Source organism: Petaurus breviceps, unplaced genomic scaffold (assembly GCF_028583685.1).
Source record: "Petaurus breviceps papuanus isolate PSGF00001 unplaced genomic scaffold, PetGlider_PUasm1.0 208, whole genome shotgun sequence".
In the NCBI taxonomy this organism is placed as follows: Eukaryota; Metazoa; Chordata; class Mammalia; order Diprotodontia; family Petauridae; genus Petaurus; species Petaurus breviceps.
The window spans coordinates 8,816,403-8,843,823 of NW_027185852.1; the positions used below are offsets into that span (position 1 = coordinate 8,816,403).

At 42.8% G+C, this 27,421-nt stretch overlaps 1 protein-coding gene across 1 annotated transcript; it reads right to left on the reverse strand.

Annotated features, from left to right (window-relative positions):
• Positions 1-793: 793 nt before the first annotated feature.
• On the reverse strand, positions 794-18,025 carry DYNLT5 (dynein light chain Tctex-type family member 5). Its single transcript, XM_069093301.1, has 5 exons — positions 17,762-18,025; positions 11,823-11,963; positions 5,315-5,406; positions 2,558-2,682; positions 794-1,684 (listed from the first exon to the last, which is right to left on the reverse strand). The coding sequence occupies exons 2-5, from the start codon at positions 11,933-11,935 to the stop codon at positions 1,481-1,483; spliced, it is 534 nt and encodes a 177-aa protein (XP_068949402.1). The 5' UTR covers positions 11,936-11,963; positions 17,762-18,025; the 3' UTR covers positions 794-1,480.
• Between the last annotated feature and the right edge of the window lie 9,396 nt (positions 18,026-27,421).

Consider the following 27,421-nt stretch of genomic DNA (forward strand, 5'->3'; position numbering starts at 1 on the left):
GTCATAGGAAGAAAGCAGCCTAAGTACACAGGCTGCATTTGTTAAAGTGCCAGTGATATATTTGTTTTAAGTCCTTTGGCCTGGAGAAACCAGTTTGAAAGCAGTTCTGAGTGTGGCTCTTTAAGAGTCCCATCCATGCCCAGAGAGGTGGTTTGAGGTGCTGGAGATGTATTTACCACTTAGTGCCATGTATATTTAATGGCGTGGGCCTTACTTTAGTGCCTTACAAAGCCACTCATAGACTCCACTATTGAAGAGCTCCTGCCCAGCTTTCACAATCTTTTGTAAAGTGCACGCAGCCCCTGAAAGTTTCTAGCTGCAGCTCAATGACCCAGGGGCCTTAGCTGGTCATCATGAATCTGGCCTCAGCACTTTCTCCTGTTATGTGCCTAAAAGAGTTAGTAAAAATTGCCCAATTCATTTAACAAGCAACATGGAAGCCAGCACTGTCAGGGGAGACATCACCGTGACATTGACTCCCCAAAGCTAATACTCTCAGAGCTGGTGTTTGCTAGTCCATGACGAGGAGCATCTTCCCCTTAATGAAAAATTGGGGTGATGGTCCTCAGAGCCTAATGAAGAATGAGAGTCATCTCATTTCAAAAACCCTTTCCAGTAGGAACCCCTGTCTGTGGAAGAAAAAAAAATCAATCTAATCAAAGCAAGACTTTTAGAAACTCGAGTCAAGTCCCTCCCTCCAGTCCTGCACAAGCATGCCCCCAAGGTATTACAAAAATGGAGAGCTTTAATGTGATTTATCAACTCATTCATTTTATTTTTTTTCTGGGGGCAGTATAGTAGAGTGGAAAGATCACGGGACAACAGCATTGACCGCCAAGCGTTGTTGTGAGGGTTAGATGAGATAAAGCACAACAGAAATGCTAGTTATTTTTGTTATTGTTATTAATTATTTCTCAGCACTCCCCCCAGCAGAATGCAGGCTCTTTGAGGAAAGGGGCTTGTTCTTTTGGTGTCTGTATCAGTGTCTAGCACAGAGTCCATGCCTCCAATGGGACCTGCGATCTCATCCATTTGGCTCTTCCCTCCAGTGACCAGATGGCACCTCACATCCTTGTCCCCCCAGACGTTTGCCCCAGTAAGTCTGCTCACAGTCCTGGCGCATTCGCTTTTCTTCTGGCTTTGCAAGGGTACCAGGGAAGGACCTCTGGCCATCACCATGTGACTGGCCCATCTTCTCTTGGTATCACACAAAGGGCTCATTTTGGAGTTCACTGTCAGTTATGTGTCTGCTTGCACTCATGTATGCCTTTGCATTGCTCAGGGTGTGATATTATTGTTAAATATTTTGGAGATTTTTGCACCCAAGAAGCTTGATCCAGGATCCAAACATTACACAGTAGGCACTCAATATGTTTGGTAAATTGAACCGAATTAGGTACAGTCCCAAACTGTGCATTGATATCTTTACTGAAACATGTCACTCAAAGCCTATTTTTTTTTTCCATGAAGAGGCTCTTTGTTATTCCAGATAAACAGCATAGACAGTTGCTAGAGCAAACAGAGACGTGTTTCTGAAGGCGAAGGATGCGAAAGTGTCATTTGCATCATCCCAGAGACATCGGCTCCCAATGTGTAAGCTTTGGTTATTCAGTTGTCCAATGTGGATGATCACAGTGAGTTTGTACCTTGGGATCATGAGGTCTTTCACCCGGGCTTTAACAACCTAGAAACAAACACACAAGGCAATCACGGAGCCCTAGCAAGGCTGCAAGTTCAGGTTCTTCCTGACATCGGGGAGTCAAGGTAACTTCAGCACCATTGCTGTAGGCAGGATGACAAATCGTAGAGATGTTAGCAATGCTCAGGCACCTGGCCGTATTGGCTGTAGAGGTTTCCAAACAACGTATATATGTGAATTCATGTGAGCCACCGAGGAGCCTTTTAAGGTAAGCACTCACTTCAGTGGCCCCCAAATCTGTGATTTTATCCCCATCTGAACACAGAACACAGCCCACTTTAATGTAGTAGACTGGTTTTGAGACCTGGGTCTGAAAAATTCATCACACACAAGTTATAAGCAGAATGTATATAAAAGCTAATTTTCTGGAGAGGCCCTAGAAGCTGGGGTGGGGAGGAAGGGAGGTCAAGGAAGGCTTCATGGAGGAGATAATGTTTTTGTCCAGGCTCTGTAGGAAACTAAGCCTTCTTTCGTTTGTAGCCACAGTTAATTTTCTTAACAAAGCTAATTTTCTTCCCTCACTTGTGAAACTTTTTGCCACTAAAATATCATGAAATTTTATAATGAATTTATTGTAGAACCTGCCAGTATAACTAGTGGTAACCTTGTAATTTAATAATATCTAAGACGTTGTCTTTCTGAGACGTTGTTGGGAGCTCCCTGAGGGGAGGTGTGACTTCTTGTTAATCTGGATAACCCCAGATCCTAACCCATGGTACTGACCCCCCCCCCCCGCAGTGGTGCCAGTTGATTGGCTGATGATTGATGAATAACTATGAAATTCCTAAATATAAATATCATCTTCTTTGGAAAGTCATCCTAAATCACGTGTGTGGTTCCGAAAAGCCCATCACCTACCTCAGCTATTGTTTTAGTCATCTGTCTACACAATTCAGGTTCATATTTTTCTTCTTGTAGATAATTAGTTAGTACATCTTTCAAAATGTGATTGACAACATCCACGGGGAAGCATTTGCTAGGACCTGGAAGGAGAAGCATCATATTAATATCCGGAGCACACGTGTTTTCACCATTGCTCCCTCCCATACAGTCATCAGAAGGTGACTAACGTGTGACTAGCAGAGAGGACCTGGAGCTTTGGGGAAGACTCCCAAGAGGAGAAGGTTCCTTTGCTTCCCCAGACCCAAGCTTTTGACTTGGCGGTGTATTGAGGGCAGGGCAGGGCAGGAGGAAGACCTAGGGTGCTCCCACATTTAAGCAACCAACCATTGACAAAGTATCATGGCATGGAACCAGCTCGGGCCATGGCAGGCAGAGTGATGCCATGGAAGGTGGGCAGCCCTGCCTTAGGATGCACTGAATTTCTCTGAGGTTTAGCTTCCTCATCTGCTCAATGAACAGTGAACCAACTTGTCTGAAGTAAAAAAACAGTAAATAGCAGAGTCGATATTTGAACCCAGGCACTTCAACTCCAAATCTCATGCTCTTTTCCATTATACCAAGATTCCTTCAGCTCTCAAATCTAGGGACCTGTGAGATCTTTTTTTGGGGGGAGGGGAAAAGATAGGGCAAGTGGGGTTAAGCCCAAGGTCACATGGCTAGTTTTGTGTATGTGTGTGTGTGCGTGTGTTAAGTGTCTGAGGTCAGATTTGAACTCAGGTCCTCCCTGACTCCAGGGCAGGTGCTTTATTTACTTGGCTACCTAGCCGCCCACTCTGTGATATCTTGATATAGGAGATCTGGACCTTGTCATTTGTAACACTGGACCTGATAGGCATATGAAATACCTGTTGTGTTTCACAAATGGTCTTCACCTTACTGGGAGATGAGACTATAATGAATGTAATGGGTCTTATGCAAGTCCTGTGAGGGGTGGGGGTGGGGAAAGAAGTAGCTGTCCTATCTGACATAGTGATATTGTTTAACAAACAAAAATTTTTTTTTTTTGGAGAGAACCTTGTGACCCACACTTTGGGGAGACCTGAGACATAAGCTACACCTTAGCTTAGTTTTAGAGATTTCCCTGAAGTTTTATTGTAGATTGAAGGGTTATCAACCCCTAACCCCCAGGCCCTTGTTGAGGTTCATGGGGCCTTGGGGGTACATCTAGAATGAGAGAGCTGGACAAGATAACTGAAGGAGCTCTCAACTTTTGGTCTGAGAACCTTTAAGAAATATTGTAACTGCATAAAATCAATATAATCGACTTCCTTTGTAATCCTATGTATTTTATATGCATTTTATTTTATACATTTAAATATGCTTAAATGTATTTTTTGTATTTCATACAGTTTAAAATGTACTAAATGTATGTAAAATATAAAATACATTTAACCTGTATGCAATAAAATACATTTTTTGAATTTAAATATGCAAAATAAAATGCATTTAAATACATTTATATTTTTTATGCCACTATTGACATACTTTTTTTTTGATGGCCTATACCCAATAAATATGACTTTGTTGGAAAAGAAAAAAAGTTTATTTATATATGTATCTTGTTTTGTACATTTAAAAACATTATTCAGAGAAGGCATTCTTAGGTTTCATCAGACTCTAATGTTCCATCCAGTCCTGAGTCTTGGCATTTAATAAATGCTCATTGACTGATCAGTTTTCTACTATGTGGCCACAAGTGTTCTTTTCCCGACTAGGAGCCTACAGACATAACAGAAATTCTTTAAGCAGAGAACTTATGTTTATGTGATGCCAACACAAATTGCTGGACAGCAAACAATTCCCTTTCATGATTAGTCTCAGTTTCCCCTTATACAACAAATACCCAGTCAGGCTGATTTTCTGTCCATCAAATGGGTCAGTTGTCTGTATACCATGTAGATGGAGCTTGAGTATGCGCCTCTCTCTAGCAGAAGCCAAGGAGCATGTGTAAAATGAAAACAGATGTGTGTTTAAGTGAAAATACAAGATCTAATTTGGCAAAAAAGATGGCTGGTCAAACACAAAAAAAAGTCAACTCAGCAGAACTCGGCCCCCTTAAAAGAACTAATTCAGGAGAGCTTTCTTCTAAAAGGCTATGAAAAAAATCTAAACAAATGTCAACATTCCTAAATGTTTTATCTCATCTAGTTTAACTGTACAGATAGATTTCTCAAATGGAGAAGAGATGTCTTTGAATTAATTGTCTTCGATTTTTTTTTTTTTTAAGAGAATGAACTAAAAGAGACACATTCTAAAAGAGAAATGCGAGTTTCTTTCTGGCTGCTCTTGTAATTTATTAAATGGTTGACATCAAACCTCAATACAACCAACCTAACTTATTTCATAACCGAAATTAATTATCCAAAGCCCAAGTTTTGAGTTACTCCCTATGGATCATTAGCAGGATTTCTTCTCTTTCTCTGGGTATTCTTTTCCCTGGGGAGTAATGAAATTAGATTCCGCAACCTCTACAATTGGCTCCAAAAAATGGACACACTATATAGGATCATAGACTCAGAGGGAAAAAGTGATCATCTGTGGCCAATTTTCCAGGTATGGGGATCAGGGACTATCCTTGATGGAAAGGCCATTTTATAGTATCTCCCAGACCCACATCCTTTCCAGGGGCAGTTATCCCAGGTAACAGTAGCTCAGAATAAGAGTTCCCAAGTTAGGGATCCAAATAGGGAGGGGGAGGATGGTGAAGCGTACCTAGCTGATAGGTGTTTCCCATCTGAACTGCAGGGCGGGAAGCATCGTCATGGTGGCCAGGCTCATCGACATAAGACACGGTACTCATTGAACTAAAAACAACAATGCAAGAGTTTCTCTTATTAGCCTGACAGAGAAAAGCATCTCCAAAGGTGACACAAGTTCCACTTTTGCTAAGAAAGTTCTAAGCAAGAACAGCTTGCATTCTGTCTGACCTAGGACGTTCCCCACCAAAACTCAAGCATGACCTGCAATGACTCAATCCATCTGCCATGAAATGAGCGGGCCCACAAGGCCTTCTTTAGGCATCGTTTCCCTCTATCAGAACATGAACTTCTTTAAAACAGGGACAATCTCAAAGTCTTTTTATAAGCCCAGTGCCCAGTGTGGTGTTCTGCCCGTGGGAAGTGCTTAATAAACGCTTTTCTGTTCCATCTGTAACAACGCTCCATCATTTACTGTGAAAAAGATAACAGCAAAGAATGTCATCAGAAAAGTGTCTGATGGAAAAGCAGATGAGTGGGTCATGTGGTAAGAGTGAGAGATAACCACTGGACAGTCCATGTGCTCCACTGATGTAGTTACATGTCAGGAGATTGCATATTGGGTGGACTCCCTGTATCGAATATGTGCAAAGGCTCAAATGAGAGTTGTCCAGAGTGGGCAGGCATGAGTGGCTTGTGATGGACATCGTTGGAGGGCACGTCCACACTGATGAGGCTCCATTGTATTATTTGAGTATTTTTTTTATTTTTTATCATTTACAAAGCAAATGAGTTAATAGATGCAAAGTGATTCTACAGAAGGCATTAAAGGTGCTTAAGGCAGAGATCATCAATAGTATTAGGACATATAATCGGAGGCACATAAGAGTCCAGAATCATCACTTGGATGGAGCACAAAGAGGAATTAAGTCCTTTGCAAAAACTCTTTGGTGCTGAAAGAAGAGTCGGGAACGCCCCTAATGAAAAGCCACAATTCAACCTCAATCAATAGACACCCAAGACCCTTCTCACCACTGAGAAAGGCCATTTGGTTGGGCCACTGAGGCAATTTGAGCACACCCAGGTGGTGACTTGGAAGGGGGGATCCAAGGATGAAGGCACTGAGTAGGTTTCCCAAGCCCCGCCCCAGTCCAGGTAAGCCTCAACGGACACTGCTTCATGACAGCCTCTGAATGGGCCCCACTGACCCTCCTCCACCTGTGAGGGAAGGTAGGGTGTCACTTCAAAGAGGCGTGAGAGAATAGAGTGGGGGTGCATGGGAAAAGGGCTTTTCAATTTTGGTGAAGTTTTTTAAATAGCAGATAGGGATGATTGTTCTTTGTTACACCCATGGGCATTTGTTCTTTGGGAATGCAAAAGACACATTTTCTCTTTATTTTTTAGTTTTGAATAAGCTGATTCTGAAGGAACTCTTTAAAAGTATCAGTCACACACACACAATCTAACATTATCTATATTTTACTGAATTTTGAGTTATTTCTTAAACATTTCCCAATGACATTTAAATTTGGTTCCGGTCACACCGAAGCCTCTATGCCGCACCATTAAAAAGTGCATATGACTAACGCAGGTTAAATAGAATGAAAATTAAAGTTTCAATAGGTATATTACTCCAAGAACAAGAATAAATAAATGATAGGATTAAATTTCAGAAATCATGATGATTCAAGCGGTGATATTAACATCAGTCAAAGGAGTTCTTTGCTTCAGCTTTTTCTTTTAAAAATATTTCACAAATTGATTTGAACTTGAAGAAATTAAGGTCAAATGAATGACTAGTGAATCTAGTCAACATTTTGTTGATGTATTAAATAAGCCTATGTTAAATAGCTTATTAGAGCCTGCCTAAGATCTGTGTACTGATCTTTTTTTTTTAAAAGATTTTATTTTCAATTCACAGAACAAAACATTTTCATAGCACAGTACGATAAAAAGGATGAATACATGTATATCCATAGCAATACACACAATTAATCCACTGACAATCAGCAAGGACGTGGTAAGTGCTTGTCAGGCACTGTGCTAGGCACCGAAGATACTAGGAAAAAAAGCAAAACACCCACCTTCAAGGGAGTTACAAGGACGCATCCTTCCCACAAGGACGTGTGCACATATAAACATGTGACATCAACGTAAATGACAATACAATGCACACACATATACACATGACACACGTGTATGTGTTCATATCTACACATTTCTAACATAATATACAGCACAATGCACATGTAATACATGCAAGTATGCCCACTCATAGATAACATTTAAATCCATATATACACATATATACACATGCCATATGTATTTCTATGCAGTATATATACCACAGCGGAAAGCAGACTGGATTTGGACAGGACCTGGATTCGAATCCTGCCCCTTCTCATTACTACTGGCATGATCTAATGTCCCTGGGCCTCAGTTTCTCTACCTGTAAAGTCACAGGGGTGGCTATGAGGTCACCTGCAGAGTCATCCGCACTATTCTCTGACGCACACGGATGGAATCGTGGGTCTGTTTAGTGCTGAAAGATTATTCTTTATGTTCATGATGTTTGGACCTCAAGGTAGATGTTTGTGTGTATGTAATAAACATTTATTTCTCGATGCACAACTGACAAAAATAGAATGTTGGTCATGGCTCCTTGGAGAGAATGCAGGTGGCAATGCGGTGTGGTGGAGATTTTGGGTCCCAAACCGAGCCCAGCCACTTAGTGCTTGTGTGTCTTTGGGCGAGCCGATTCATCTCTGTAAGCCTCAGTCTCCTCATCTGTGAAAAGGGGGGGCTGGCCCCAAGTGAGCCCCAAGATGTTTATCTTACTTATCACCCTGTAGGTTCGTTCACCTCTAGACTCTGCCGACTCTGACCGGAGGAACCTCGGGCAAGCCTCGCTATGCTCTCTGGGATTTAATTTCTTCATTTGTAAACTAAAGAGGTGAGACTTGGTCATGTCAAGGTTCCTTCCAGCTCTAAACTGAGAGCCCTGCCTCTGAGGCAGCTCATTCCGCTCGGGGACCCCTCTAATTGTTAAGAAGCCTCCCAGGGTCCCTCAGCTGTTGCTGCCATCCCCTCTAAGGCTACCTTCTCTTCTTCATGGATCGTGTACATACTGACTTATCTGCATGTTTGAACCTCCACTGTTTTCTCTTTGCATCTCCAGATCTTTATCTGTTTTTAGTAGGGGCAACAAATTCATAAGACCTGTGTTTAAATCCTGCCTCAGATGCCTCCTAGCTGTGTGATCCTGGGCAAACTACTTACCCTTGTACTTCAGCTTTCTCATCTATAAAATGGGAATAATTAATATCCTACCCACTACCCAGGGTTGTTGTGGAGATCAAGTAATTTATGTAAAGTGCTTTGCCAGACTTAAAACATTGATATAGAAATGTTGGATCTCATCACACTGATGGAGTGTTGGGTAAAACAGGCAGGGTGCCTGACTGGGAGCCTTCTGCTCCACAAAGTGCCATTGACTGCCTCTTTCCAGATGGCAGCCTTGAAAACTTTGGGCAGCGGCTACAGCTAACAGGGAGATGCTGCCCCCCAGTGGACTCACATCCCAACTCCTCAGGGAAAGTGAGAGCTGGCCATCCGGGAAGAGCCAGGTTCTCTGCGGGCTTCATTCCTGGATAGGGTAAGAAGGGTTTGGATTTCTTTTTTCAAATCTGGGCAACAAGGAGCTTTCTGGTCTATTACTTACAATTCTGTGAGGAACACATCCATCCTTTCCTCTAAGCTCAGGGGAAGGCTCAAGCAATCCTTCCTGATTTCACCCCAAACACAAGTGCTTCCCTCCCCAAAATTTTGTATTTATTTTCTTTATACTCACTTTGCACTCTTAAGTTAGAATTTAAGATCTTTGCATTTGGGCATTATTTCTTTATTTATTTTTGCACCACTAGCACCCAGCTCAGAGCGTGGCACATTGTACGAGATTAACAAATGCCAAGTAATTGGTTGATTGATTAGGTGATTGATTTGAGTTAGTCCAGAGCAATCAGTTCAAGGAAGGCCTTCTCAGGGAACTTTATTCTGGTTTTAGTGTCAAGGTGAACCTCAAGCCCTGGCCTCCTTTTATGCCCAATCTCTCACTGGAAACTGGATGGGGAGGAAGTGGGCCTTGCAAAAAATAATTTCAACAACACGTATGTGCCAAGAGGCAGCTTGAGTTTTGTGAGTAGAGCATTAGACCAGTGTCAGGAAGGTATGAGTTCAAATCTCACTTTTAACACTGTCTAGAGGGGTGATCCTGGGAAAACCACTTCATCCCTCAGTGCTCCTGGAAACTCTCAAAGACTCTGAGCTACAGCCAAGTTTCTGATCTGCTTTGCTGGAGGGAGTTTCCATGCCAGGGAGTTCCCCACAATGAAGAAATCTCGGATCCAGGTAACAAATATGGAGAGCCTCCTTCCCAAGATTCAAATGAGGCTCAAAGGAGATAATGTGTGTCGAGTGCTTTGAAAATTAAAGGGTCATAGAAATATTTGTTGTCCTTATGTCATTGTTACAGCTCGCTCTCTCCACACAAGGCAGCTACAGGTGTCAGGAGGACTTTAGAAAACCTTAAGTAATAGACTTAACAGAATCCCAATAAAACTGGGTGTAAGTGCTTTTCTTCCTAACTTGATTCAAAGCCTTCTTGCGCTCTCCATCAACAAAGCGTTAAGAAGTGCCTGGCCATTCCCTCTGGGACTCACTTTCTTTTTCTCTGAGGGGTTAAGGTTGACAGCAAATATATATGGTCCAAGGCAGAACTGGAACCAGACTTTTCTGGATTTAAAGGGCAGTCCTCTATTTCTCATTCTCTGCTGCCTTTCAATGCAATATTAGTTATTCCAATATTAGTTATTAATTAGCTATTATGACTAACAGTAAGGCAGGTTGGGTTTGTACAGTAGAAACACACACACACACAGAGGTAGTGACCAGGCCCAGGTGAATGGGAAGAGCCCTGAATGGAAGAGGTCTGTCATGGCACCTTGGTACAAATCTCACTTGGACATCACCCCCGAGAGTGATGAGACCATGATGCTAATTCCATGAAAGTCAGCTGATTCATCCCTAGACTTGACTGGCTCCTCAGGAATCTGCTTCCTCTGTCTTTCAGCTGTTGGGCAGGGTGTTGGCAGAGTGCAGAAGAGGGCAGCTCTGAGGAGCCACACTTCTTTTCACGAGTTCTGTGACCTTTTTAGACTATGCTTCTGGTCTGGGGCCAGCCTCGATTGACTGTCTATGTTTACAACCATTCACCTCTAGCCTAATCTTGTGGTAACCTCAGAGTTGGCAAACTCAGCAGGCATTCTCTGGCTGCCTGCAGATTCATCTTGGGTTACTCTAGGAAGGTAACTTAACCTTTATGTTTCAGATTCCATTCAAGACTATGACAATACCATGGACGGTTCCTGCAGTGTGGGATCTGAGACCCAATGTGGAGCAAAGCTTGAACTCTCATCTCTTGCTCCTCTAGAAGGGGTGAGGAGTGGGCTAGCTTGGTTAGCAGCAGCAGCAGCAGCAGCAGCAGAAGCTAGCATTTATATAACTCTTTCATGATAGTGAATGTTATCTCCTTTGATCCTCGCAGCAACTCTGGGAGGCATGAAAACCTCAGTCCTTTGACTCTTGTCTTCTACTCTGTTCTCCCTATGTATACCACCTTCCACTTTTTAAATAACCAGATTGTAATAAAATGTACTTTGTGCCGAAAATGTACTAAACCTAAATGAATATTCCTTTGGTTCTAAAGGCACTTTGGGCTCTATGCTCTGGCACAGAAACTTCGCCGTGAATATCAGTTACATCAATTGTATTGTTGCCAAGGACAGTAACTTGAATATAGGGCTGCTATTGGGCTGCAACAACCCTACGGGATACCCTGGGAGCTGCTTTCCTGGGTGATGCATTTTACCAGATTGTTTACTTATCTTTTTCTCGTAGGATCAGAAGGCAAATCATGCCCCTCTGCCCCAAATTGTAGGCATCTGAGCCTTTTGGTTACATGGATTTTGTGTAAAAGGATATTTAGTGCATTCCATTCCTAGTTAGGGACCTCCTATACAAGAGTATCAGACAAGAACACTGGGGCCTGCAGCTCCCCTGAGAACGCCCAGATTAGAATATGATTGGGGAATAGTTAACAAAATAAATAAAAGCACAATAGAACGTAGTAGATAATGCTATTGTATGGTTTTCTAAATCAATATATGGCCAGGGGAGGTGGGTAGGGAGGTATCTTTCTCAAATACATCACAGTCAAAGTGATTTTCCTAAAGCTCAGCTCTAACTTCATAAGCTCCTGTTACCTACTTTTGCTTTCTAGGATAAGATAAAAACTCAGTTTAGCATTTCACAGCCTAACTTCCCTAAAGATTTCTTTCCTATCAGTCTCAATCTTAATCCCATTATTAATACTTAGTTTGCTCTGCCTAAGGAAGGAAATGTGATCAGCACTCTGACTTTGTTGACCTAATACTGGAAATGCAGCGAGTAGAGACCTGACTACTCACTCTTTGGCCCGGCTGTGGATGTCCTTCAGCTTGACATCGCGGCTGCTCACTGATGACATGCTGCCTCTTTTCTTCAGTAACCTAGAAGCCTTATCTTTGGTGGCCTCAGACATCTTGATTAGAGCCTACAGAAGGAAATGTCTAATACAGTAGGATAGAAATATGAGTTTTAGCCTTGGTGGTGTGGATAGTAATAACTGACATTCCTATAGTAGTTTAATACAATATCTCACTTGATTTTTGCAACAGCTCTGGGGGAGGGTCTTAGGAGAGAACCTGGTGCTACTATCACCATCACTTTACAGATGGGGAAACTGAGTCTGAGAGTGCCAGGGGTCACATAGCTAGCAAGTGTCTGAGGCCAGAGGGTAGTCAGTCCATCAACATCCACGTCATTTCTCTGCTCAATAGACATCAGTGGTTCCATAGTGCTTCTAGGTTAAAATAGAAACTGCTTGGTTTTTAAAGTACCTCACTCTGCCTCCAATCTTTCTAGTCTCCCTGTTCTCTAGGATCTAGCCAAATCTCTCTGTTCTTTACACACAACACTCTATCTCTCTTCTCTATGCCTTTGTCCTGGCTCTTTCCCCCACCCCGAATGCACTCCCTCCCCCTCAGCTCCTAGAGTCTTTTTCTCTTCTTTCAAGCTAAGCTTGAGCACTGTGTTGAAGCCCTTCCTGAGCCCCTCCCCAACAAATGTTGGTGTGTTCCCTCCTTCTATTGAACTATTCCATTTGTATTTATTCTGCACCTACTTACATAAATACTTCTTATCTCCCCTACTGGGATATGTTTCCTGTGGGTAGAGATTGTTTCATTCTTTGTACTTGTATCCCCAAGGCCTGGAACATAGTAGGCGCTTAATAAATGCTTGTTGACTGCTTGCTTTGTAGATCAGATGTACAAGTCACAGAATCTGAGAGTTGGAAATGACTTCAGAGGTCAAATCCAACTTTTATCTGAGCCAGAATCCGCCCCCCCCCCCCCCCCCCCTTCTGTAACATCTTGGAAAAGTAGCCACCAGGTCTCTGTTGGAACCTTCTGACTCCTTCCCCAGAGGACTTCCAATGGAGGAAGCATGCACATAGTCATGCTCACTTCAAACCTGGCTCTGACCTCCTGGACCCAGCCACCCCCTCTGCTCCCCCCGCCCTTTCCCTTTGGCTTTGTAGAGCTCTAATTTGCACGGTTTTCCCTATTCAGAATGTAAACTCCTGGAGGACAGGGATTGTCTTTTTGGTTTGTTTTTTTTGCTTGTATTTGCATTGCCAGAATTTGGTACGGTGCTTGGTTCACAGCAAGCACTTAGTTAGCTCTTGCTCTCCAAATGTTTCTGTCTCTGTCTCTGTTCCTCTTTCTCTTTCTCCTCCCTCCCTCCAGTGAGGGCAAGCCTGTTATCTTCCAAGGCAGCCCATCCAACTTTTAGATAGTCCTAATGGTTAGGGAGCCCCCCTTTGCATAACTCATGGAGCTGAGTCTGCCGCTCTCTACCTCCCACCCGCTGCTCCAGGTGCCGCTTCTGCTTTTGCCCTTGGGAGATAAGCAAGCCCTCTTCCATCCCTTCAAAGACTTGAGCACAGCCATAGTCTTCTCTTCCTCAGGATTGTTGCTGTTGTTGGGTTATTTTAGTCCTGATCCTTCATGACGCCCTTTGGGGTTTTCTGGGCAAAGACACCAGAGTAGTTTGCCACGTCCTTCTCCGGGTCATTGTGCAGATCCCCAACTCCTTAAATGGCACAAACTCGAAGTCCTTCATTGATCTGGTCGCCCTTTTCTGGACACTCTCCAGTTTAGATTATTATTCAAAGATATTTCCAATTACTTCATTGTAATGGGAAAACATTTTTTTTCAGAAAGTAAATGGACATTTATGAAAATGTTTAAATAAGATTTAAGAAGCTGAGTATTTTCTAAATTTGAGAAATTGAAGAGACCTTAGGGATGTATCTAGAAAAGTTCTTATTTTGCAAATGAGGAAAGCGAGACTTAGAGAGGGAAAATGACTTGGCCAACCACATTATTATTATTATTATTTGCTATTTTGGAGGACAATTGGGGTGAAGTGATTTGCCCAAGGTCACATGGGTAGTTTTTGTGTTACGTTTCTGAGGCTGGATTTGAACTCAGGTCCTCCTGACTGCAGGGCCGGTGCTCTATTCACAGCACCACCTAGTTCCCCCTCACATTATTTCTTAATGGAAGAATCAGGATTAGAACCCAGATCTTGGGACTCCAAGTTTTAGACTCTTTCCATTTTTCCTCACAGAATGAGTGAAAAAAAGAGAAAAATTTGTTAGCTTACAATGTGCCAGGCACTGAGCAAATTTTACAAGTGAGATTTCCTCAAATGTTCTTCCTTTAAGGAAAGGTAGCCCAGAACAGTGGTCTAAAGGCCTGAGTTCAAGTTCTGACCAGATTATTTATTTGCTTGTGATCTTTGGCTATTTACCTGAACTTTTGACCATAAGCAGGGGAATCTCTCTGACACTCAGTTTCCTCACCTGTAAAATGGGGATAATACTTGTGTTGACTACCTCACAGATTTGTTTTAAGAAAAGTGCTTTGTTAACTATAAAACAATTTAACAAAGTGAGTGATTATTTAAAATACATGGGGGTTATTCTGGCTATATCAAATTCAAAAATATTTTTAAAGTTAAAAATCGAATTGGTACCTCTCAACTCCTCTCTACTATAAGATAAGGAGGAAAAGATGCTAAGTTTCTGTTCAGTAGTTTTGTAGCTAATTAGAATAGTGAACATTCATATAGTGCTTTACATTCATCTCTCTGTATCTCAGTTTCTTCATCTATAAAATGAGGGAGTTCGACTAAATGACCTCTCAGGTTCCCTCTAGCTATAAATCTTTGATCTCATGATTTTATCTGATCCTTATAACTATCCAGTGAAGTGGTTAGAACAAATATTAATATCCCATTTTAGAATGTCTGAGTATCTGAGACAAAGAGAAGTTAATTGATTTACTCAAGGATACATAGCTAAGATGTAGCAAAGATAGAATTGGAACTCAAGCCTTCTGACTGGCTCTAGAACTCACTCAATTTCTGAATGGAAAAGTTTGTGACTTCTACCCTCTGAGGTCTCCATAAACCCCAATACATGCCCTGGAAGAGGGAAGAGTTAGACCCTGGTTGCTCTTCAATTTCCTCTTTTTGTTCTGTTTTTGGATCATCAGTGATGGTGGAGGGCTCTGCTTAAGAGGAAGGGCTTGCTTTACTTAGCCTGTTTGAAATTCCAGTGTCCAGACCTATAACTAAGGAAGGACCATTAAGTTCCTTTTCCAGGGGACTAGAGGATGCAAAGGTGTTTTTTTTTTATGATTTTAAAAGATCATACTATTAAAAAATTTTGTTATATTATGTGTTGACAACACATTTTGCTTCTTCAACAGTGTAAAAACAATTGAATTTAGTACCTACTTAGCAAGAATAATTAGCTGAAATAGGAAACTCCCAGATGGCTGAAATTGTTAATAAGATCCCTGTATCAGCTGCTTTAGTAACTAATTCTGTCCCTCTCAACTGAACTTGTCTTTATTGTGTCTTGTATTATTTTCACATCATGAATTGCAAAAAATGGATCTGAGGCACTTGGGGGCTGTTTGCTTTGGGGAGCTAAAAGGGGTAGTGAATGGTTTCATGTGGGTTCATCCAGCCCAATTTCCGGTTCCTGCAGCCAGGTGTGCCTGTTAACTGAGGAATCCTAGAACACCTGGAGCATAGGTGCCCCCTGCTAGGGAAAGGAGAGGCCTGAGTCTCCCCCAGATGGTTATGATTACTTCCATCTTTTGTAGCCTCATAGTAAACCACATTATATGCTATATATCTCATTAATAGTGCCAGATGAACTTTGAAGCATATTCTCATAGAATCTTAGAAATAGATGGGACCTCAATAGCCGTCTAGTTTAACTTGTATGAGAACAATAATTCCCATCACAGCATTATTGGTAAGTGGTCACTGCCTCTCCAGGAAGACCTCCAGTGAGTGGGGAGGCCATGATGTTCCAAGGTATTTTGGTCTTCTTTGGAGACTTCTAATAGTAGGGAAGCTTTTTCTGACATTAAGTTGAATTTTTTTCTGAAGTCTTTTCACTTTATTCTGCCTTCTGGGACCAAGCAGAAGAAATATCTTCCCTTCCCCACAGGAAAGTCCTTCAGGGACTTGAAGAGGATTATTATGAGAGTCCCACGTTTTCTCTTTTCCCATTGAAATATCTCCAATTCAATCAAATAATCTTTGTATCACATGATTTTGAGGTACTTCATGATCTAAGTTATCTTTTTCTGGAAACCCTCCATTTTATCAATGTCTCTTTCCCAAAATGTGGCACCCAGGATTGAACTGGTTCAATTGAAATTGAATATTTAGAGAGGGAAGGGAACTCAGAGATGACCAAATCTCACCTTCCCCTTTCCCCATTACCCTTGTACATAAGCAGCTGGGTGGTACAGTGAACAGAGTACTGGACCTGGAATTCAGGAAGATCTGGCTTCAGATGCTATGTGATCCTGGACAAGTCACTTAACCTCTGTCTGTTTCAATTTTCTCATCTATTAAGTGAAGATAATTATAGCACTGCCTGCCAGGGTGATTGTGAGAATCAAATTAAATATTTGTTCAGGTTTTATAAATCTTAATGCCCTATGTAAATATTAGCTATTATTTTTATAGATGTGCAGAGTAAGACCCAGGGAAATCACATGACTTGTGGCACTCTGTCCACTAGATAGGGTTGTATTTAGCAACTTCCTCATTTGATATTTGAGGTGTCAATGTCACATAGGTCATAAGTGCCAGGTCTGGGATTCGAATTCGGATAATTCAGATAACATGTCCACTCTGCTCATGCCACTCACCCCAAAGTTCTACAGCTCTCTTGAAACTTAGTGGTCTTCCAGACCCCACCTACTTGGTGACACAAAGAGAAAATCATCCATCAATCACAGGTTCATAGAGTCAGATCCAGAAGGGAACTTTAGAGCTTGAGTTCAACTCCACCATTTTCACAGATGAGGAAATTCATTTTGTGAGGGAGGCAGCTGGGGAGGGGGCGGGGTGAAGCTCAGCCTGAAGTCAGGAAGACCTCAGTTCAAATTGACCCTCAGATGCTCTGTGTGACCCTGGGCAAGTCACCTCTGTCAGCCTCAGTTTCCTCAATTGTAAGAGAGGGCTAATAACTTACCTTTCAGGGTTCTTGTGAGGATTAAATGACATAACATTTCTAACGTGCTATGTGAATGCTGTGGATAGAGGGCTGAGTGTGGAATCAAGTCTGGCCTCAGACACTTACTAGCTGTGTGACCCTGGGAAAGTCACTTCACCCTGTTTGCCTCAGTGTTCTCATCTGTATAAAGCACTGGAGAAGGAAATGGCAAACCACTCCAGTATCTTTGTCAAGAAAACCCCAAAAGAGTCAGGAAGAGGTTGGGGACTAAGGAAAAAGACTGAAGGACAACAAATGAATGCTAGTTATTGTTAAGGGGAGTTTCTAGGGTTCTCAACCCCAAGCCTGAGGGTGGGAGCTGCCCACCCCTGCCAGGGTCAGGCTAGATTCCAGGGGTGCTTGGCAGGGGACCAGCTCCATCCAGCTCCGCTTCTCTGCTTCCTGCTAGGGCAGACTGGAAGTGAAAGCCTCCACTGAGGCAGGCTGAGGGCAGAGGGGCTGGGGTCAGTGCTCTTCGTTTTTGAAGGTGGGGAGCATGAGGGGGTCAGAGCTGGGGTGGGGAGGGAGGGATGGATCTAAGGATCTAAGGGCCAGAGGTGCTCCTCTCTACCTCAGCCGAGACCCCAATGCTGCTTTTACAGCCTTACCCCCTTTCTTCTTCCCCCTCTGCTTTGCAATGCTATGCTTTCCCAACCTGCAGCCGGTTCCCCCCTCAGCACCCATAATTGAGTTGGGAAAAATAGGCTTACTCACTCTCTGCCAGGCAAGGCACGCAATACATTCCATTCAACGCACTTGCTCCCAGTGCAACGGCAGACCCTAAATGTCAAGGGTGCGGAGTTCTGCCGGGCAGGGCAGGGAAATGCTCCAGCTTGGGCACCCCAGCCGGCCGCCTAGCTGGTGGTCAGGCGCTTCGGGCTCCCCAGATCCTCCCGAGGAGGGAACAGCAAGAGCAGAGCCTCGCTGCTGTCCAGCGTCTCCAGGGCTACACGTCCAAACAAGGGGGCCATAGCCCGCCTCCAGACACGCCCACTAGTCAGGTGGTCCTTCCTGGGAGCCGGCCCCGGCCCCCGACCCCCCACCCCGACGCACCGCCTCTTCGGGTCCTGGAGCACCCTGGGCACAGTCCAGGAACAGGCACGGTCAATGCCCTCTGTCTGGGGAGGGCTGCTCGGAAAGCTCTCCCCCCAGCAGCCCCCTCCCCGCCCAAATAGTGGGATGTCCAGGGATAAACAGAACCGAGGGCAACGGCCACCAGACCCCTCAAATGTTCAAGGATTTGGAGTCAGCTGGCCTGGATTCTACCTGTGGACCTTGGGAAAGCGACCAGACCTCTGTGGGTTTCTTTTTCTAATCATTAACATACTTGAGCCAGTCAACCTACGTTTAAGTGCTAAGGAAGGCAAAAGACAGTCCCTACTCCCAAGAAGTTCCTAGTCTAAGGGGGAAGTCATACACTACAACTACACTCCCACAAGATCTAGGCAGGATAAATGGGGGATTTTTCTAGAGAGACAGCCCCAAGATCAAGCACGACCTCTGGCAGAAGGCGGAACTTTAGCTGAAGCTCAAAGGAAGGAGGGGAAGCCAGGAGGAGGGAGAGAGGTTCAGGCATGGGGAAAACATTGGGATATTGGTGGATGGAATGTGAGGTCAAGGACCCCCAAGGAGGCCAGTGTAAGGAATAAGAAGACTGAAAAAATGGGAAGAGGCCCAGTGATAAATGACTTTAAAACCAGACAGAGGATTTTCTATTTGATCCTGGAGGTATTAAAGACCACTGGAATTTATTGAATAAGATGTAGACAGAGTTGTCCTTTAGGAAGATTACTTTGACAGCTGAGAGGAGCATAGACTGGAAAGGGAGAGACCTTAGGCTGGGAAATCCACCAGCAGTTATTGTCCAATAGTCCAGGGGCCACGTGATAAGGCCCTGCACCAGGGTGGTGGAAGGTCAGAGAGAAGTGGGCTCATAGAAGCAGGGTTAGATTTTATACTCTTGGGTTCAGAGGTCACTGCAGACAACCACAGCCATGCTGTTAAAAGATGCTTGCTCTTGGAAGGAAAGCTATGGCAGATCTGGACAGCCTGCTAGAAAGCAGAGACAGCACCTTGCCAACAAAGGTCCTTATATCAAAGCTATGGTTTTTCCAGTAGCAATGTATGGCTATGAGAGCTGGGCTATGAAGGCTGAGTGGTGCAGAATCGATGCTTTCGAACTGTGAGGCTGGAGAAGACCAATGAAAGTCCATTAGACAACAAGGAGTTCAAATCAGTCAGTGCTTAAATTAATTCAGACTATTCATTGGAGATCAAAGACTGAAGCTAAAGCTTAAATACTCTGGCCTCATAACAAGAAGACAGGGCTCATTGGAAAAGATCTTGATGTTGGAAAAATTAAAAGCAAAAGGATAAGGGGCAACTTATATGGATAGAAGGGTGCTCTGGTCCCTGAGGTCATGAAGGGTCAGACATGACTGAACAACAACAAGACACAAAGGTGGAACTTACAGGACATGGTGGCCATTTGGTTATGGTTGTATGGTACCTCCGTTAGCGTCTATGCGACCTGTGTACTTACTTCGCATCTGTTACAAATGCCCATGTATGTGCTTGTCTTTCCTGTAGAATGCAAACTCCCTGAGGGTAGGGTCTATTTTACACTGTGGCTGGCACAACATGGGTGCTTGATGAAAGCTTGCTGGAGATTGGCTGATACAGCCAAGCATCCTTATAGAGTAACGCAAGGAAGAGTGAAGGTCTCAGGCTTGCATCCCGAAGCTATGGCTTTGTTTGCTGTGGCAGCCCAGACTCCTTCTCCTGCATTTGTAAGATGCTGGGGGTGGCAGACAAGGGCTGCCTGGATGGGAAGAATGCCCAGTTCAGAGCTGGAAGACCCAGACTTGGACGCTACTTTTGCTATTTACTAGCTGCATGAATGTGCATGGGTTATTCCATTTCTCTAGACCTCCTGGACCCTGGGCCTCTAAGAAGTCCCTTCAAGCTCTAAGACTATGGTCCTATGATCTATGAACAAGCAGATCAAATTCCAAAATTTCATTTGTGAATTGGACTGAAATAGCACATCTTTCTATTTAATCTACCACCCATTTTATGGATGAGGAAACTGGAATTAAGTGAATTTCCGAGGATCAGTCGGCTAGTAAGTGTCTGAGGTTGAATTTGAAATCAGGTCTTCATGACTCCAGGCCTGGCACACTATCCACTGTGCCATCCAACTGTCTCCACTGAGTAGGATCTTGGGCAAATCATGCAATCTCTCTGTCCCAAAGTTTCCTCATTTATACATAGTGGGGATAATACTGGAAAGTTCTATCCTCTCAGGAACTCTCCCCACTCACCACCCCAGGCTTGTTCAATGGGTTGTGTTCCCAAACTCCCTCAGCCATGGGTAAAATCAGGGGATTGGATTGGATTGGATGATTAGCATTCAATCTATGACCTTTACACATGTCTGTGTATATCTATATGGGACCTTACTACACCTCAGAAGCACCTTTCATGGGTGCTTCAGACTCAATGTATCCCAAATGAAGTCCCCTCAATTTCCATCTGATTTCACCATTTCTATTTGCAGCATCACAATTCCTCCCCAACCATGGGGGGCTATCTCTGACCCTACTCTCCCTCCCTCATCTCATATCAAACCACTTGCCAAGCCTTCTTGAGTCCCTTATGCAAACATTTCTCCCATATGCTGGTTTCCCAAGCCCAGTAATCTATTTTTTTTTTGCTTTTTTTTTTGGAGGGCAATTGGGGTTAAGTGACTTGCCCAAAGTCACATGGCTAGTAAAGTGTGTCAAGTGTCTGTGGCCGGATTTCAGTTCAGGTCCTCCTGACTCCAGGGCCGGTGCTCCATTCACTGCGATACCTAGCTGCCCTCAAGTAAGCTATTAATAGCCTGTGCTACAACTGTCAGTCTCATTAGCAGCATTTCCTGCACCCCACTTTTAGACAAGTTAATTAATTTTTCTGGACTTTAGTTTCCTCATGGGCAAAATGAGAAAGCTGCAGTTTTGTCCTGTGAAATTCTTTTCACCTTGAAATCTCATCCTATGGAATGGAAAGAGGGCAGGACTATCCACTCTTTCCCTTCATTGTAATGACCAGGTGATGCTCCCAAAGGAAGATGACAAAATGGGGCATTTTCTTGCCTTTGTTATGGTGTTTGGGGCAGAGTGTCCCTTGCCCAGCACCACCGTGCTGCTGACCATTGTCTCTATCATTCCCAGCAGTCTACTTGTCCGTTCATCCTATTATTATTCTGTTAACATAAAAATGCATCAGCAAAGTTTCTCTTGATGATGATGATAAAACACTCCACAGCCCAAAGACACTGTTCTCATAGTTTTCATTTATTTTCCAGAAAAAAATCACATTTAAATTAGAACTTATTCAGACAGTTCCTCTTGCTCTTCGGTACAGAATGATTCCACTTTGCTCTGAAATGGAAACCCTCCCCACAGTAATCTGTCAGGGGCAAGAATTGCATAATTGATATTTTGTGACATGAGTCAAAGGGGGGTGGGTGGGAACATGAAGGAAAACATTTATAAAAATCCATTATTTACCAAAAAAAGTGATAGCCACAGATTGGTATCCTAATCTATAAGGCAAGTAATATTAAAATATGTTGGTTCATGATTATCTTCAACAACTCAACACAACACCTTCATCTCACCACGGTCCAGCACTGTCAGATGCTGTAGCCAGTTAGATGCCGAAGGTTGTCCAGTGCTGCAGACAACACACCATGTTGCCTGTCCACACGGACTTTTCTCTGAGAACACTGGCTACACAGTAAAGCTTTCATTACAGACTGAGCAGTTCACAGGGTATCATAGAATAAATTGCACACGGAGGCAAAAAGGCCAGGCATTTAACTTAAACTTTAAAAATATACTTGTGTGTATTTTCATCCACAATTCTTATAAACATTTTATACACAAAGTATTTTATAAAATGATAGAGCTACTTGATACAGGATCAGAGAGGGAGAAATCCAACCCATTTCTGTTCCAAGGGGGTAGGGGACAGAACAACAGAAGAATCCTGTCCCCCAGATCAGAAAGCGCCCTAGACTCCCAAGTTGCCAGTGGGTCCTCATTTCCCACTTCACTCAAAGTACATGGCATTCATTAGACAGCAGTTTCCCCTGGAAACACCATAGTTGAATTTCATTACTTTTAAGGAAAGAAACATTTTTGCTGATTCCTTTCATGGTTCCTTTCTTGTGAAATGAGAAATAAAACTTTTTTAAAATGGCATATATATATGCATATACTGGGGGTCCACGCTAAACCTGACCATCTGATTTCTATTTTCTGTGCAAAGTGAAAACAAGATTAATAATAATACCAACAACAACAACAAATCTCTTCCATAGAAACACAAGAACAGACCTCAAACACCATACAAAGCAGCGGGTCCTGTGGTAAAACAGCTTGAAGTACTATCACAGACAAAATTCACAGAATCCCAGAATTTTCAGAGTCAGCAGGGACCTCAGGGGTCATCTGGTCCAACTCATACCTGAATAAGAAACCCCTTGACAGAATCTCCAATGAGTGACCATGCAGTCTTTGCCTGAAGACCTCCATGGAGGAGGAACCATCTACCTCATCGAGCAGCTCACTTCACTTTTTGGGCAGTTCCAGTGGTTAGAAAGTTTATCTCTTCATGGTGCCTAAATCTGCCTTTTTGTACCCCCCTTCCATTTGTCCTCATTCTGCCCTCAAGAGAACAAAGCTAACCCTGCTCCCACTTTCAAGTACTTGAAGACAGTTTTTGCCGAGCTTGACACTGTTAGGGAGGAAATATTCAGCAGTTGTATTTCCATCTTCATAATAGAATCACTCCCCCTCCTCATCCCCCCTACCCCCATCCAACTTCAATCATGTCAGGATTAAAATACTGACTAGGAAAACCATCTCCAGCCTACATGAGAATCCAATTATCATTCTGGCAATTTACAAGGAAAGGAAGGAATCTGATTTTGGACTTGGGACAGTACTGTGGATTGGCCCCAGTAATTTGTTGGGTTCCTGAAAGGAGTTTATAATGATAATGCATTGGGAATTAATTTAGGCAACAAAATAAATGAAAAATTGCTATTGATGTGCATATAAGAATGAAAGAGATGAGATGAAATTCAGATTTGTGTCCTCCCTGTGCTGAAATAAAACATTTAGATAGATGTGTTTATTCTGTAACAAATTACAAACCCTGAATGAGAGGGCAGTTTGAACTGTTTGTAGAAATGCCAAGTGGTTCAGTTTTGCTCTAATTGAAAGCATATGTATTGTCTAGGTAAACTTGAGCAGACCATGGAGTTTAGAGATGGAAAAGGGACTATAGATCTTTTGGTCAACTCCTTCATTTTACCAAGAAGGAAACTGAGGCACAGGGAGGTGAGCTCATGCAGGAAGAAAGGGAGGTAGCCTGGTGTGGTGTAGGTTTGCATCCCAGCACTATCAATGATAAGCTGTGTGACCTTGAGTAAAGTCACTTTACTCGTCTGAGCCTCAGTGTCCTGAATTGTAAAATGGGGGTGATGATACTCACACTCCCTACCTCATGATGTTATTGTGAAGAAAGAGTACCCTAAGGAAGTATAGAAATACTAGCTTTCATTATTCTCAGGTAGCAATCTAGACCTAACTCACAGCTCCTTTTACAACAACCCCAAACTCTGTTGATTTCCCTGTAAAACACTTGGGAAGCCCAAACATCATGAATAGTCCCAGGAAATGCTCAGAGGATGCTGATTTTACTATTCTGCTACTCTCTGATTTACCTTTTCCTAAACTTCTGTTTTCCTACAGTACTGAGAAAGGTGGTTACAGTCATTACTTCCCAATCATGAGTCCGTAAATTCATGGTTTACTTCACACAAACCTGGGGACTGATGGTTATCGGCATGAATGAGCTCTAAGCTGTAAAAACCTCAAAGCACTTTCTAGGGAAAGATCCCAGGATATTTTTCCAAAGGCAGAACTTCAACTAGGTACTTTTATAGAATTCTACAATTGGGGGAAACTAATATTTTTTTTTAGAGGGAAGCTGGTATAGTATAATCAGAAAGATGGATTTGAGTCTTACAACTGACCCATATTTGCTGTGTTATCCTGGGTAAGACAGCCCACCTTTGGGTGCTTCACACAACTCTCTAACTATCTAAGGTCTGGTCATGTTACATTGCTCAAGAAGCTTCAGTGACTCCCTCTTGCCTCTGGGATAATGGAATATGGCCCCAGATGACTCCTTTGTATGGCATTTAGCATTCTTCCTCATTGCCTCAGTCTTCCTTTCCAGACTGATTTTACATTACTATCCCTCACACTCTTTACATTTCTACCAGTTCAGCTTCCTTGATGTCCCCACTGCTAAATACCTTTTCCCCTGGGACTCCATGCATGCACAGGATCTCCTTCATTCCCGGAATGTGCTCCATCCTCATTTCTGACTCCTTCCAAGATCAGCACAAGTGCTGACTCTGTACTAGGGTTTTTTTTTGACACCCCTGGTTATCAGGGATTAATCTCCTAACTCCCCTCTACCTCATACCTTTTTTTGTATTTACTTATCTTCATGTGAGTCCCTTGAGAGCAGGGACTCTCCAAACACAGGGATTTGCCTTTCATTGTCCCTCAGCACATACCTGGCACATAGTAGGTGCTTTTGACTTTTATTGTTCAGTCACGCTTGACTTGTCATGATCCTGTTTGGCAAAGATACTGGAATGGTTTGCCATTTCCTTCTCTAGCTCATTTTACAGATGAGGAAACTGATGCAAAGAGGGGTAAGTGATGTGAACAGGGTCATACATCTGGGAAGTATCTGAGGCTAGATTTGAAACTAGGTCTTCTGACTCCAGAGCCATTGTTCTATCCATTGTATCACACAGGTGCCTATTGAGTGACTGACTCATGGTCTTGCCCCTCTCATTATAATAAAAGGTTAACGCCTTGAGGATAGAGCCTCTAATATTTTTCATCCTTGCATTTTCAGTACCTAGCAGAGTCACACACTCTCTTGGTGCTTAATAAATGCTTTTTGGGTGAATGAATGAATGAATCTCAATTTCCCCACAGGATCATCTAAATAGAAGGGCAGAATCTCAAGGGCCACATTCCATTCATGGATGCAGGAAGCCTTTCTCCTGTTACTATTTGCTAAGTAGGTGACAAGGTGACAAGGTAAACAAGCAGAGAAAGGAAGCGTAGTGTAAAGCCTTAAGAGAGAGTTGCAGGTATTGTGGAGGGAAAAAGAAAAATTCCCATTTGGTTGCCAGTGACTAATCAAGCAAAGACACCTAATAAGCATCCACAGAATTTCAGAGGCTTGCTTTTGGATGAATATATTCATTCTGATTTCCAAATAATTCCAATCTAACTTATTTTAAAGGAAATAGCCCATGCATTTTTGTTCATTTCTGAATCATTCTTACAGGTGTCCATTCACCTGAAAAACCAGGAGTTCTTCACCTTTTTTTTCGTGTCCTGGACCCCTCTTGGCAGTCTGGTGAAGCCTAGGGACCCTTGCTCTGAATAATACTCATAAATATACAAAGCAAAAATATTTAGGACTAAAAAGAAATCAATTATATTAAAATACCGTTATCAAATATATGAAAAAAACCCTGTTCACAACCCTTGGTTAAGAATCCCTGACAAACTAACTCATTTGAGCTTTTCTTGCTTATTTCTGCCCTGGAAATTATAGAGCAAAACAAGCAATAGAATGTAACCCTTTGAGCACAGGGACGGGTTGTTTTTTGTCTTTGCATCTCTCCTCTCCCCTTCCACATAGTAAGTGGTACATAGTGGTGATTAATAAATGCTTATTGAGTGAGTGCCTGAATGAATTAAGTACAGCTGGTCAGCATGGAATTCTGCTTTGAGGACAGACAAGATGTCAAGTCTTTGGGAAAGTGGAAACGTTTCCATCTCCTTAAATGCTCACTTCTTCATTAACAACCTGTATGCTTTACTATTGCTAAGACAGATTGCCTTTAAGTGTTTAGATTCAGTTGGGCAGAATGCTGAAATGGAAGTGGGGATTGAGACTCTCATTGCAGCCCATTCAAACTTGGGAATGTCCCCCTCCCAGCTGTCACTTCTGAAGTCTGTAATGCTACATGATGTAGAGAGCCTCACTTTGAGCCTTCTGTTCTAAGAGTGGGGTTGAGTTTGATAACCTGACACCCTCCACAGAGCGTAGACAGCATGAAGCCCTCCTATTGCTTTAAGGTCCCCAAGAAAAGAACCTGAGTGTGAAATTTTAACAGACTATATCCCATATTTGAGAGCCTGAGGAACTTCTGCAGAGATGGAAAAAAGGGTCAAAAAAGACTTTCCTTTTTTTCCCTTTTTGAAGTGGGAAGAGACTTAAATAGATAGAAAAACTATAACACTTGATCTGAGAAAAGGGACATCTATTTGGGGCTTCTGGGTGTTTAAGCTTAGGCTAACAATGTCAGGACCAGAATGGAATCTGAGAGGTGAATCTCAGCCTATGTCCTTCTCCTGAGAGTGGCATGGATTGACTTAATTTTTTATAGCACTTTGAGCTTGGGATTTTCATAAGAGATGTGGACATTTACTATCCCATCCTTCTTCTCTTACCCGGAAGCAGAAAAGGAAGCCAGTCAATTTGGGCAGGCAGGGCTTCCTGGTTTCCAGTCCCAAGCATTCAAAGAAGAAAATGTGTTCAAAATAGTAAAAATCTCAAAGAATCATAGAATTCCAGAGCCTCAAGAGGCCTTAGAGATTATTTAAATCTCTAAATAATTTAAATTATTTAGATTTAAACAATCTACTCCCACCCCAAATGTTAGAAGAGGAAACTAAGCTATGTAGAAGGGAAAAGACTTTTCCATAGTTATCTAGCAAGAGTTAGCAGCAGAGAAAATTAGAGCAGTTTGGAGCCTCTTTAAATACTCCACGCACAAACATGTATGTGTGTGTGCGCACATGCATGTGCACATGTGCATACTCAGATAGGGAGTAGGGAATAAAGACCCGACCTGAGATTTCCCCAGTGTAGGGAACTTCTGGATAAGGAAATTCCCTATCACTGCAGGTTGGCACCTTTTCTACAGGGCATAGGCTGTGAGAGCTGCTTAGGATTGTGAGAAGTTGGGTCACTTACCCAGGCTCACACAGAGGCGAGCCTGGGTCTTCCTCTGTCCAAGGCCAGCTCTTTACCCATGACTAGACTGTCTCGCCTCTCCTGTGTGGATACATACACACAGAGATGCATGGAAGTACATAGACATACACATAGATTTATGCATGTCTCTATCCTAAATATAAATATGTATATATACTTAAAGTTTAACTTTATCTGAGATGTACTTACATAATTATACTAATTTACTTTGAGCACAGA